Raw genomic sequence first — 13,854 nt, 5'->3', positions numbered from 1 at the left:
CACAGCCTCATGGAGGGGTAGAGGAAGTCAGATCGCTCAGTAGGCAGAAAACTTCAAAATGCTTTCAAGATGATCTAAAGAGGTTAAGTCAAAACTAAATAAGCTCCTTCAACTATTTAAAGGATTAGATGATTTACAGGTACAGCATCTTGGAGGTGGCATATCTGCTTCTAAATAAAAGATTTCTGAAAGTTTTTTTAGATAAAATAAGTTATACACATATAAGGAATCAAAAGAAATGTATATTTGAAGAAATTTGACTTTTATGATTAAAGCTAATTAACACATTTTCTATATTATAAAAATATTTTTAGTACATTTTTTTAAAAACATTGTAGATTTTTTCTTATTGGGCAACAAAATAGCTCAGAGAAGAAGCAGTTCTTATATTTCTGTTTTCAGCCTGTTCTTCGGAAGAGCACTTCAGTCGCTTCCTGAGAAGTAAAAACAAAGAAATATATTTTTTAAAGTAGAAGTAAGGCAGAGCATGATTTAAAATGTCATCTCAACTTCACCTTGTCTAACTTGTATGGTTAATAAGGCAAGAGTGGTATGTGAAAATCAGTATTTCAAAGTTTGCCACTTCATGTTCGAATCAGTATTGTGCTCTCTCTGTGGAACAGCGGAGACGGAAGAGTGATGCTTGTACATTGTGCTTTTCACATATAATTCTTGTCATTTTATTTAATGGAATTTCATGACTGTCTAAACAGTCTAACATTGTTAATTCAGAATGCAACGTTATTTTTAGAAACCCACCATTTTGTTTTATTAACCATTTTGCTCTAGTCTGAATGTGTCCCCCAAAAATCGATATGGTGGAACCCTAATGCTAGATGTGAGGGATGAGTCTTTGGGAGGTGCTGAGGTCATCAGGGCCGAGCCCTCTTGATTGAGGTCAGGGCACTCATGAAAGAGACCCTGCTGAACCCCCCAGTCCCTTCTGGGGACCCAAGAGAGGTCTGTGACTCAGCATCAGGCTCTCACCGGCCTGCTGGCACCCTGATCTCACACTGGCAGCCTTCAAAATTGTGGGAGAGAAATGTCGGCTCTCTGTAAGCCACCCAGTTTGTGCTATTTTGTTACGGCAGCTTGAATGGACTAAAACCATGGGTGGTGGTTGTTTTATTACTATTTTTTAATCTGCACCGGAGGGTTTATGTTATTATTGATTTTAGAGAGAGAGGAAGGGAGGGAAACAGAGAGAGAGAAACATCGATGTGGGAGAGAAACATCGATCAGTTGCTGTCTATACCACACTCAGACTGTGGACTGAACCCACGACCTAGGTATGTGTCCTGACCAGGGCTCAAATCTGCTGTTTCTGTGGTGTACGGGACAACACTCCAACCAACCGAGCCACCCAGCCAGCGCCGTTATTACTTTCTCAGTAGCTGAGACTTACACATGCAGTGATACCATGCACAAGTGTGGTATGTGATCTTCACTAAGTATTTACTGGTAGCTCAGTATGTGGAGACATTCATTGTATAAAAAACGAACTGTGCCCACCTAGATTTACTTTCAAAGTCAAAACTGCAGCCATAAATATTTCCAAGAGCAGCACCCGTCCCATCAGACAGCTGATTACTGTAGTCATTATCTGGGCAGCTGTGCCCACTGTGGATGCTCCGCCTGTGCTGCTGCTGCTGCTGCTGCCACTGCCACCGCTGCCACTGCCAATGCTGCCGCCTCCACCACCGCTGCTGCCGCTGGAGACAGACTGCACCAGGAGGCTGAAAGCCTGGGATTCCACCCGAGCAACATTATCCAGAGTAAATTCGATCTTATAATTTTTCCCTGGAAAAAAAATCATTGTGGTGTTTGATTTCCTTTTTTATTATTTGTTTTTTTATACACTTCCAGTTGACTTAAATATACTGTGTACTTCCTAACAAAGTTTTTTTTGAAACTGAGAAAAATAAATCAGTGTAAGTATAATCAACTATAGAGCAGGTCCCTGAGTTCAAAGACTTCAGTCTGCCCATCAGCCACAGGCAGGGGCACTCTGGGTAGACTGTCGTACTCCAGCATGGGTACCTGCTTCTTAGGGCCCTCCTAGAGCCCAGGACTGGACAGGCTGTTTGAAATGAAGGAGGTGAAGGGGCTGAGCCTCTGCTTCATCCCTGTATACCTGTGAGAGGAGTGGGGAAGCCTCAGCCTCACTGGCAGAGCTGGGGATGGAAAAGGAACTTTTATTTTGAAACATTTCATGCAGAAGAGTTGACAGAGTGGTCAAACTGCTTTAAGTCAGATGCTGTTTTTATGTTGCCAGAGTGTGACCCTTTTTTCTTACCCCAGGTGGAAAGCTTGAAGAAACACTTGTTAGATCTTTTTGGAGAGTAAAACATAAAGAGCTCATCCAGATGTTTTTAATCCACATGTTAAATCTTCCCACAGTCTCGAATATGAGATAATATATTTTTCCTTGACACAATTTCTTCTGGGACTACTGTTATCATTAATAGTGGTTACCACACAGAGCAGGCTTTGCCATTCCTGCACAACTCCTAAGTTTTATCTCATCTATTTTTCTTCTATATTTAAAAAATATCACTTCCGTTTTCATTCTTTCTTTTTCAGGGGGAGAGTTGAGTTAGATCTTGACCACACTGTGCTTTCCCAAACAAAGGCAATGCATTCTCTACCTTTCAGGGTGGACAGCATTGCTCTGGGGACCCCACCACTGCTACAATTCACAGCAATAATGTATCTGTCTTCCTTCACTTTGAAAATCTGAATTTTGCTGGCAGGTGTATTTTTCCTTAACAATTTTGCTGTGTAAAGAATTTAGGTTTTTGTTTTTTCTTCTGAGGCATCATGAGGAAGCCCAAGCTAGCCTGGTGGAAATGACACTCCATGGAGAATTGAGGGACCCTGACGAAATCCTGAATCAGGACCTTGGGGCTGTAACTCCAGTGAAGCCATCCCAGCGGCAGCTTCAGACATCAGGGAGCAGAAATGAGCCGTCCTGGCCCAGCTGCCTGAGCCACACTCTTGCGAGCAAATGATATGGGTGTTGTTTTAAGCCATTAAATTTTGGGCTGGCTTGTTATGCAGTCATAGAAAATGAAATAAGCACTAAATATCCCATAGGTTGTGAAGTAAACATGTTTCAAATGTTACACCCACTAGAAATACTATTTTTATCCAGGTTACTTAAAGATGGAGTCTGAGCTGTTTCCTTTCTTCTTCTACTCTTTTCTCACCCACTGCTCACATCCCCATTTTCTGTGCTAGAAACCACACCCCAGCCCAGGTGGCCCCCGGCTTTGCTCTTTATGAAGCTATAAACGGAGGAGTGCACACAGCCACGCTGTCGGGCTACAGTCTGACCTACACTGTGGGGATTTCCCACAGTGTAGTGATTGGGGCGGGGTGGAGGGGGTCCTACTAGAAACAGTTGTAAGAAAGATACTTTGTTAATTTTCTTGCATGAGCTTTGTTATTATTACAATTTTTAAAGTGGTTAATGTACTAACTAGCTAACTGTTCTAAACATAATGAAAAGATAACTATACTTGATCTCTCTTTACTGTGCACAACCAAGAAACCAGGGCTCTATACTTAATGGAGGAAAAAAAAAGCAAGATGAAAAAATAAACTAGGAGCTGTGGCTCTTCTCCATAGCAGGTTGGATAGATGCTCCAAGGGAAGCTTTGAACTCTGAAAGAAATTTTACTGTATAAAGGAGAGTACTATTTTGTTATCGTAATGAAATGCCAAAACCTATACCATTGTTTGAGCACCCCAGTGACCCTGGGTACTTTGGAACATTGCTATTTGGAAGTGGTAGTTTTAAAACTTGGACTCCAGGGTGGGTCTTTGCCACTGGGCATTTCTGGGGTCCACCTTCCCGGGGAGGTAGGCAACCTGCCTCATTTCCCATAGAAGGGCTCCAGTCTGCCACCATTTAGACTGGTTGTTTACAAATTTGGCTCTGCCCTTAACCAGCAAGCAGAGGATACTCAGGGTCCTTGTCCAAGAGCACAATGCTGAACACATTGCCATTCAACCTTCATCACACACTAGGTTGAGATATTACTGCCTCTCAGGCAGACCAACTGTTCAGTGTGGAGCATCATCAAAGCACAAGAAAACAAAAAGTAAGGAAAATAATTATTTTGGAATCATTTTAGTTGTTGGTGTTTAGTGATTAGAAAAAACACCAGACTATTAAACTATTTTACTCATTTTACTCTTTATTTTTATGTTTATCCTCACCTTTAAGTGTGTGTGTCTGAGTGAGTGTTTTTGAAATAAGGGTGGTAAGAAGTGGGAGTCCCACCACACAGCTTCCCAGGAGTTAGGGCCCGGCCCGTAAGGGTCTTAAGTGGGCCCCAGGGTGAGGTACACAGACTGATGGAGGCCTGCCTCAGGCACAAGCAGTTGAGCCATTGCCCCGTTTTAGGTACTTTATAATCTACCACCCATGGAGATCTGATTTTTTCAGACATATCATTTTGGCCTCAGTAGAAAGACTTTACTAACTGGAGTTACATCATCAACCCAGTGGGGATAGTACAAGGAACATGGCTGTGTAAGTATTGACTGTATCCATTATAACAATGTTGAAGCTATCACTTAGCATAGATTCATTGGGTATACTTTATGAGATCTCATAGGGGACCTGTATTCTGACCTCAGAGCAGCTTGTAAGTCTCCATGGCAACTGGTGTATCTGATGGGCACTGTGCATCTTGACAATGCTCACGTTTTCCCCTTTGCATTGGGTGTCAGAAAGACTAGCACCCACTTTCCAGCCCAATTCTCAACTCTTGTATGGGGTGTTAAAATTATATGAGCTTCTTGTATCCTTTTTTTTCAAATTTGGAAATCTGTTCATTAGTCTTATAAATGTAATAATACACATTTAGTGATAATTTAGATAAACACAAATGGATAAAAATGTGAATCAGGAGACAATTTTGATGCATATCTCAAATTAACTATTTTAATTTGTTTAATTGCTTATTTTAATTTCTATTTTGTTTTGCATGTTAACCCTATTAATATTTTTGTAAGCTAGGCTAAATGTTTTCTGAAATAAGGCAGAGTATAGGGTTCTGATTTCCATATATTGACCAAAGTCCTATAGATTGCTTTATTCAATTGTAACCTATGTGAGGATCCTAAGGAGATCACTCACCTGTTCTAAGGAGAACAAGATCGGTGTAGTTGGCCCAACAGCTGCTAAATGGGATTGTTGTGTTTCCACTGAGACCACTGATGTGGTTATTGTTGGAGTCCTTCAGTGTGGCCTTCAAAGTCAATGATGTAATCCCAACTGATACACAATTACCCTAAAGGGAAAAAAAAATGTAGAGAATTCTAGTTGTCCTGTCCCATGCATTTTTTTAGGTGTGTAAAACTTTATTTTTTCAAAATGCCTCATAACAAATTTAAAATCTGCAAAAGCCTTTTCCTACACAAAGCTTCACAAATATGGACACTGGAGCAAGTTCACGGCAAAGGAACATTTATTTTAAAACAGTAAGAGACAATATCCATACATATTAGTCCAACTTCTAAAGGGCGGTGCTATCCTCATGTTGCCAGTGTACCAAGATGAGTGAAGCTGGCTCACCCTCCAGAATTCATATCTTAATGCTTCCTTCCACTTAAATGAAGCTTTGAGTTAGGACTTACGTCGGAATCCAGCGCCTTTACTGAAGGCTGCTGAGAAAACGGCTGTCCCAGCTGCGCGGCCACCGGCTGAGCAATCACTGCGAGTGAGGCGGTGAACGCCACGTGGTGAACGGGAAATGCGAACCTTTCCACGGGTCGGGCAGTCACCTGTGAACGGTCACGAGTGATGAAGTGGTTCTCACGGGATAACGACATTCAGTAGCTAACTCACCGCAAGTACAATATTCATTTTTTACTTAAAAATACGTTCAATATGTACAAAAAGTATTACACTTCCTCTAGATCAAATTCATGAAGGATTGTTGTAAATATTTTAAGCAAAGAATGTTTTCCCATAAATAAATTTTTAGAAGATAGGCTTTCTTTTTTCAACTACTTTATCATTTTAATGATGTCATAAAAAGTAGCCAATAGTAAATTAGATAGACATGTTCCCTAAATTATCATCTTGAACTAGAAAAAGAGTTGAAATAAGAAATTAGCAACAATGTTTTATATAGCTAAAATGCATTTTTTCTAGAAATTTCTTACCTTAGTCCAGCCAGAATCACTTGGGCTGGGGATAGGGTTGGTAATGGACATGGAAGAGACATTAAACCCAAGGGTGCTATTGGTTTTTCCTAAAATCACAGCTTGTCCAAGAGAAGCAACAATTTCTTGGAGTTCAGATAACTGCATCCGGCCTATAGGGAAACAGGATTATGCCATGTGGATGGTAAGAATACGGAATTTTGAGAACACATGAGTTTTTCACTTAAGTTTTTGTTTGTACTGCTCCACCCACATTGCACAATTTTACAGCTTTCTAACTGTACATGAGCTTAACATGGCAAGGTGGGATTAATGAGGTTAGGAAAATGAAGAACTCAGTAGCATATGTTTTAAAGCCAGAATTAAAAAAAAACCAAAAAGGTAGATAAAACGGATACAAGAAAAATAAACGAAAGCATAGTGGGAAAATGTATGTCTCAATTTTATACTTTCCCATGTCATTCTTTGTTGGGAAGTGAAGCACTATCACACATGTCTATCACATGTCATTTAAAAAAGCTATTTTGAAATGAAAGGATAAAATTCACAGTATGCATATTAATAAGTTGCTAAATTTATTAAATTATTAAAAATTATGCTCTGGCTGGTGTAGCTCAGCAGACTGAGCATGGGCCTGTGAACCAAAGGGTCACCAGTTTGATTCCCAGTCAGGGCACAAGCCTGGGTTGTGGGCCAGGTCCCCATTGGAGGGACCATGAAAGGCAACTACTCATTGATGTTTCTCCCTCTCTCTCTCTTTCTCTCTCCTTTCCCTTCTCTCTAAAAATGAATATATAAAATATTTTTTAAAAATGTTACTTTTTCTGGACAGTGATGTTTTTCAAGGTTGAATTTCAACACTGTGTAGTTATTATACTCTTTTTCTTGCTTGGCAGGTCCACTTAAATCTATTGTCCCTGTGACACTCCTTTCCTCATGAAGTGGCACCTCTATTCATCACACTTCTCTTGTCAGGAACTTTTGCTTGCTCTCTCTTCCACTTCATCCTTCACCTCCCCTTCACACCGTGTAATCAATTAGCAATTTCTACATTTTTCCATCTCCACTGTCAAAATCCCAATGAAAGCCATCATCACTGGACTTCCTTGTATCTGTTCTCTCCCCCTTCCTTCCATTTTCTACACTGTAGTCAAAGAGTGATCTTCTAAACACCATTTGTCACCAGGACAACATTTTGGTGGCCTGTAGGCCTTGCCAACCACCGTTTTTAGATATTCAGCATCTTCCACATCCAGAGTCCTGCCCTGAAGACTCTGACCACTGACTTCCTTCCATTAAGGCTCAGGAAGAAGAAGTTTAAAAGGTCTCTCGAGGTTGACTCAGACCCTTCTGGATAAATGCTCAGTCTTTCAGATCCCTCCCTCTCCCCCCACTTTCTCTATGCACTCTTCTCCAAGACGGCTCCCCAGACATGAGGGTTCACGTGCCCTAATGGTGTCAGGACAAGGGGGCTTCACGTCTACACACTACTACAACCCTCTGTCCTCACTGGACTTTGGTACGGGCTGGCAGGTCTGAGCTAGTCTGTACTGCTAATGGGTACTCTCTGACCATATGATGTGGAAAGGTGTCCACTTTTGTAGGCTGTCACCTGGAAACCTAAGACCTTCACTTGAGGAGATCTTGTTCCTGACCTCAGGACTCTGCTTATCCAGAGATCCCCTCAGTCCTGGAGGACCCTTTTCTAGGACATCTGGGAACTTCTGGATGTCCCGACACTGTGCAAAGCCTCTGGGAGCCAGGATGACTAATGTGTGCACATCTTTTCGCTGTTTCCCAATATTTTGCAGTGATGTTGCTCCATAAGTGCAGGCTTTCCCTGAGACTCAATGCCTTATCCCAGTCGAGGTCTGGGCAATATGCCAATGGTCTGTCTCCCCCTCCACCCTTATCTCCATGGGTTTAGACTAGTTATACATAACTGGATAAATCTGACTAATAAGACAGAGCTGCTTTAAGGGGATAAAGGTGGGGAGGAATTGTGGGTGAGAAAACTTAGATCACATATAGGAAATAAATCATAGTTTCTTGGAATATCTGAGTGGCTATTATGCTAAATATTGGCCCCCAATACACGGAAGGGCTTATCAGGGCTTTCTAAGAGTCACTGAGCAATCTATGTATGTACCTTGGACCCACTACAGTTCCCAGGTTGGATTAACAGACTCTGTTTGGTCCAATGCCGTGAACCCTGTAAATACAGGAAGTAGGTGGCTGGTGACAACACAGAGGACATTGTGAGAGAACTGGTTATAACTCAAGCCTGTGCTTCCTGTTTCTTTAAACAAAGAGAGGTAGTTGCTCAGCACCTCCCTCTGCTCATGTAAGCCTTTCCACAGGCTTATCTCCACAGGGGAAGAACCTTCTACCTGTCTACCTGGTAGAATTACAGAATGGCAACGTGCCTCTTGTAGAGTCAACAGTAAACAAACCTCCTGGGGAAACGAGTGATGACCCCTAGTGGCAGAAGGTAAGAGCTTCACCCAGTACACAGGTTTTCACAATAGGAGAGCCAGGGAGTTCAATGAAAAGAGGTGCTGGAAAGTGATAAAGCAGATCTGGATTTTGAGTCTGAAATTTAAACAGCTTGGACGCTCTCTTTAAGAAAAAGAATGCAGAACAATTTCACTTTTAAAACTTTTTTTAGCAACATTCAGCGATCTGACCACATAATTAAATGGAGGCTTTTTCCAGGACCTTGAAAGTTAAAGCAACTCCGGAGACTTACTTGTACAAGTGAAGAACCTTGAAGTTTAAGCTTTATGAGCTGGACTGTAAACAGAGCCCTAGAGCTCATCTTCTCTGAGAGGTGAAGCACCTAGGTGACAGTGCTTGTGCTGAACCACTGGAGACAATGGCAAGGTGGGGAACTGGCACCTGGGATTAGCAGCAGGAGGCCAGGAAAGTTCAGTTGCGCCTCAAAAGAGGCTTGTGCAGTGCAGAGAACACCACCCACCTTGCAGCAGAGGCTATGAAATCCAGAGGTCACCAGGAGGGCCTGAGGTCAGGAAAGCCCCCTTGGTACTTAGATACCAACTTGAACAGACTGGATGGATGGAGAGGAAGAAAACCTGAAGACTACACATTCACCCAACTGCCCAAAATGAGTCACTCTAAAGAAATCACTGCTATGATTTCAACAAAGACACCTGCTATGAGACAGTAGAGCTTATTTTTATCTGACGTCTAGAAAATAAGGGTATGGAGAGTGAGAGACAGAGAAAGGGGTTGTGGTTGGTGAGACTGACTAGATTAGTCACAGGAATTACTGATAGAACATATGCTTGCACATTTGTACTTGCTGGGTAAATCTGTGACTTTAATGCAGAAGTCTATCCCACCACTCCACTGCTCAGAACCTCCAAGGGTCTAAACACTCTTTCTTTAGGAAAACATCCACAATCCTTCTTCAGTTTATGAAGAGGAGAGCTTCCTTTGGTTTCCCACAACCTAGCACCTGCAGCCTCTCAACCTCATGGCCAGCAGCGCACCCTTCCTGGCTTCTTCCCCCACGGACCTATTGGACCTCTTCCACTTCTTCCAATGCACCAGACTCAGCAGCTACTCCTCGGCCTTGAACTTTCTCACCCGCTTCTTTTCATTGACTCTCTTCCATGTTTAATCTCTCAGCTATAAGGTCACTTCCTTAGATCACTTCTAAGATCTTTTATATTAGGCAAAATCCTTGTGTTGCATTTATTAATTGCTATAATACTAAAATAGAAGTGCAAGTTCCTTCATAATTTCAAAATAGACTGGGATTACAGGAATGGGGCAGAGAAAAAGGTCTTCAGGCCCTTACAGGCTTCAGGATGTGGGGTTGGTGGGGTTTCCTGAGGGCAAGCTTGCCAGGCCTTGATAAGGTCATTTGTGGGTGTAGACTCGGTCATTATGTTGCTCTGTCTCAAAGGTCTACAGCTCATACCTGCAGTGTCATTGTTTATGAACTGAGCGGGTGGATCTCCGATCTCCAGTTCAACCACGAGTCCCGTGGATCTCTTCTCCCGCAGTCCCTCCCTTCCTTTTATTTTGCTGATACGGATTTTGTCACTTGGTATCTTCAGGAACAAGGCAAGATTTCTAACCAGATGATGAGAGCTATAGAAGTCATCTTCTGTTACGGCAGGTATTTGGAAAGAAACAAATATGACTGCGGTGGTGTGGATTTCTACAGGTGTAGTTCCTTTAACCAACAGGTAAAGCATCTGGTAGGTTCTGTCAAAGTAGTTTTCACCAAGGACAGTGGAATTCAGGTCAGGAAGGAATTGCTCTATGAAGGAAAAAAGCCCAAATAGCTTCTTTTTAAGGTCACAATTACCATGTAGTATTTAATATTTGTTTAAATTTAGGAAATTCTGACAAAGTTAACATTATCATTCTTTCATAATAAAGTACGCATATCAAAAACAAACACTCTTATAGAACTGGCAAGGAATACTAAAGTCAATCATTTCTATAATACCATTAATAATCATTATACATTAAATTTATTTTAAACAATTTAGGATAAAACAATTAAAAAAAGAAATCATTGCACATTAAATTTACTTTATAAAACAATACTATAGATACAGTATAAATGAGGAATAAAATCTATTTATAAACCCAGGAGCCTATGTTATAACACTATTTACAATCAGGTTGTCCAACCCACTGCCCATGGGATACATGCAGGCCAGGATGGCTGTAAATGTGGCCCAGCACAAAATTGTAAATTTACTTAAAACCTTCTGATATTTTCTTGTGATTATGTGTTGAAATGTATTTAATGTGTGGCCCAAGACAACTCTTCTCCTTCCAATGTGGCCCAGAGACACCAAAAGGTTGGACACCCCTGGTCATATTCAGAATTTTAAAGCCTTGACCAAAGGCATTTGGTGATTTTAAAAAATCTAAATTTAACTTTAATAACTATCTAGTTTGTGTGGTGCTATATACTGAATCTTGAGGAGCATTAACAATTCAGTGCTTCTATTTTACCAAGGACAAAAGTATGTAACATAAATGAAATATATATTAAAATATCCCAGAAGAATCTTATATCAATGAAACAGGCTTACATTTCAGCCTGAAAAATCTGTGATTGATGCAAAACAAATTCTACAAGGGAAATACAGTTTGTAATTGTATTACAAACAAACAAAATTGTATTACAAACAAAGTGACTAGGACTATTAGGTTTACAGTCATGAGTATGCAACCCACAGTGCTTATTCTTGTATAATTATTCATTAATTATTGCATTTTCCATATAAACAACTCTAAACCTACTTTTGCCCACCTCTATATATGTGATTTTATGGCAGAATGACAATAATGTCTAAGAGATAATATGTCTACTAAGACCTATTGAGAACTGAGCCCTGACAAAGGCTGAATTGGATAATAGTACTAGAATAAGACATGTAAATTTTCACCACATTTCATAGTAAGGCTCGCTAAAAAAAAGTAAAATAAAATTTTGGAAAGAAGAGGGTATTTTTTATGAATGTAATAGATATTCGTAACAATGGCATTAAAAAGCCATTTCATTATTGCTATATGTATATTTCTTTAATATCTGCTAGGATAAATTCTAGATGCAATTTGGTTTGAACATTCTGTGAATCTGAAGAATGTGCTTTTGTATTATACTCAAATCACTGTTACAGGTGCATATACCACTTATCCTAGGTGATTATCCTAGGTAACCATCTCATGTCTTCCCCAAAATGTGAGGAAGTAGAGATACAGACAATAAAAAAATTAGGTAATCTAAAACAATATGTATAGATTCATACACAATACAGGAAGATTATTTTCATTCCAGGTGTGAAAGCAGTGTGTTCATTTAGAAGCGATGTCACTGCAGGGAGAAATACCTCTAAGAGGGCAGAGGCTGTTTTCTAGCCCTTCAACACCTACATAACCAGTTCCTTATATTAAATTCTGACCATGGGGAAAGTTTCCACTTTCTTGACTTAAATGATAGACTGCTTGGTACAAAAGTGATGTCTAAAAAAAAAGCAGTTAAAATTTATGAAAATTAAGCTGTAAGCAGGTGCAGTTATGTTGTATGTAAAAATAATACGCCTGACTCTCTTAGCTGATAAGAGGTAGTATAGCATCATGGTTGATTCAGTGCACAGGTTCTAGAGCTGGTCTGTGCTCAGGGAGTCCTCACTCTGCCCTTACTGGCTTTGATATTGCTATGGACTGAATTGTGCCCCACCTCCCCCACAAATGCATGTGTTGGAGCCCTGGCCCCCAAGGGGGCCTTTGAGAGGTAATTAGGTTTAGATCAGGTCATGTGCGGGGGGTTGGAGGGGGTACCTCATGATGGATCAGTGCCCCTGTAAAAAGAGATACCAGAGAGCTTGGTTGCTCTCACATTCTCTCTCTCTCTGCCCTGTGAGGACACAACGAGAAGGAGGCCATCTGGGAATCAGGAGGAGAGCTCTCACCGAACCGACCATACTGGCACCCTGATCTAGTACCAGCAGCTTCAACTGTGAGAAAATAATTTTCTTTAAACCACCAAGCTTATGGTATTTTGTTTGGCAGCTTGAGCTAAGCCAGAGACTGGGCAAATAACTTCACCTCCTTGTGTCTCAGTTTACTCATCTGTGCCTACCTCATAGGGTTATTTATTACCAGGATATAGTAACAATGTGTTATTACAGACAAAGCACTTAGAACAGTGCCTGGCACACAGTAATAGCTCTGGAAACATTAGTTACTCATATTATTAGTAGAAATAGATGGTAATGAATATGGACATACATTCGTGCTCTCATGTCTACTTATATTATGATTCACAGCACACATTTATGTGACTGTTAGAGAAGATTACCAGGCACGTCTAAAAATGATAATAATTAGCACATGCAGAATGGAGTGCAGTGACCTTATTAGTACTGGTTTAACAAAAAGACTTTAATGAGCAGAGACAAATCCTAGTTTTGCAAATATTAGTGAATAGGAAGTTTAGCCTCTTCCACATATTTCATTTAAATCCAGAGTTGAGTTTATTATATTTACTTCATGATGTTTAGTTGATGTAATACTAGCTTTCTTAGCAATACTTGTAATGATTGCCAATTCATTTAGGCTGTGACCTCTATGAAACAGAAGTAAAGCAAAGGTAGGATAAAAATTCTATGCAAAATTTCTCCTGCACACAGAAATAACTAAACTAAGAGTATAGAATGTAACTGTTCTTGGGGGCTGAGGAATGTCCATCATACCCCAAAAACCCATATCTGCAAGTGTGCAGATAGAGGAGACTTCCATCAAGAGTGATCTGTTAGGACACACAACTTATAAATGAACACATCTTAGTATTTGGTGACTGCAAACTTTTATCTTGCATTCATGAATAGCTAAGGAACTAAAAATGTTAATGAAATATTAAGAAAAGATTTTATATGTAATTATATATACAATGTATATTGTATTTTTCTGAGTAAATACCTGTGTACGGATGTCTATTAAGTTCACAGTGTTTCTGTTGGGAGTTCCATCGTGTATTTTTGGGGCAGACCAATGCATTGTTCACATAGACATCCAAACGCTGCAGTGTGGAAAAGAAGATTCCTACCAGAACAGCCTGTTAAAAAGAAACAACATTTTTGCATCTTAAGAGAACAATGAGACAGAATATTAAGAATTTAG

At 40.3% G+C, this 13,854-nt stretch overlaps 1 protein-coding gene across 1 annotated transcript in view; it reads right to left on the bottom strand.

The window, feature by feature from the left end:
* Positions 1 to 239: 239 nt before the first annotated feature.
* PKHD1L1 (PKHD1 like 1) overlaps positions 240 to 13,854 on the bottom strand; it is a 136,823-nt gene continuing 123,208 nt past the window's right edge. Inside the window, exons 72-78 of the mRNA XM_045861274.1 lie at positions 13,654 to 13,789; positions 10,127 to 10,471; positions 6,181 to 6,332; positions 5,650 to 5,796; positions 5,150 to 5,303; positions 1,513 to 1,800; positions 240 to 434 (exon numbers count right to left, since the gene is read on the bottom strand). Of these exons, the coding sequence (XP_045717230.1) occupies positions 424 to 434; positions 1,513 to 1,800; positions 5,150 to 5,303; positions 5,650 to 5,796; positions 6,181 to 6,332; positions 10,127 to 10,471; positions 13,654 to 13,789 (1,233 nt within the window). The 3' untranslated portion in view covers positions 240 to 423. The remainder of the gene's footprint in view (positions 435 to 1,512; positions 1,801 to 5,149; positions 5,304 to 5,649; positions 5,797 to 6,180; positions 6,333 to 10,126; positions 10,472 to 13,653; positions 13,790 to 13,854) is intronic.

The sequence above is a fragment of the Phyllostomus hastatus genome, unplaced genomic scaffold (genome assembly GCF_019186645.2).
Source record: "Phyllostomus hastatus isolate PE091 unplaced genomic scaffold, TTU_PhHast_1.1 phas_scaffold_21, whole genome shotgun sequence".
Taxonomy (NCBI): Eukaryota; Metazoa; Chordata; class Mammalia; order Chiroptera; family Phyllostomidae; genus Phyllostomus; species Phyllostomus hastatus.
The sequence above is the reverse complement of the archived record's forward strand: the minus strand, read 5'-3'. Positions and strand labels throughout refer to the sequence as shown.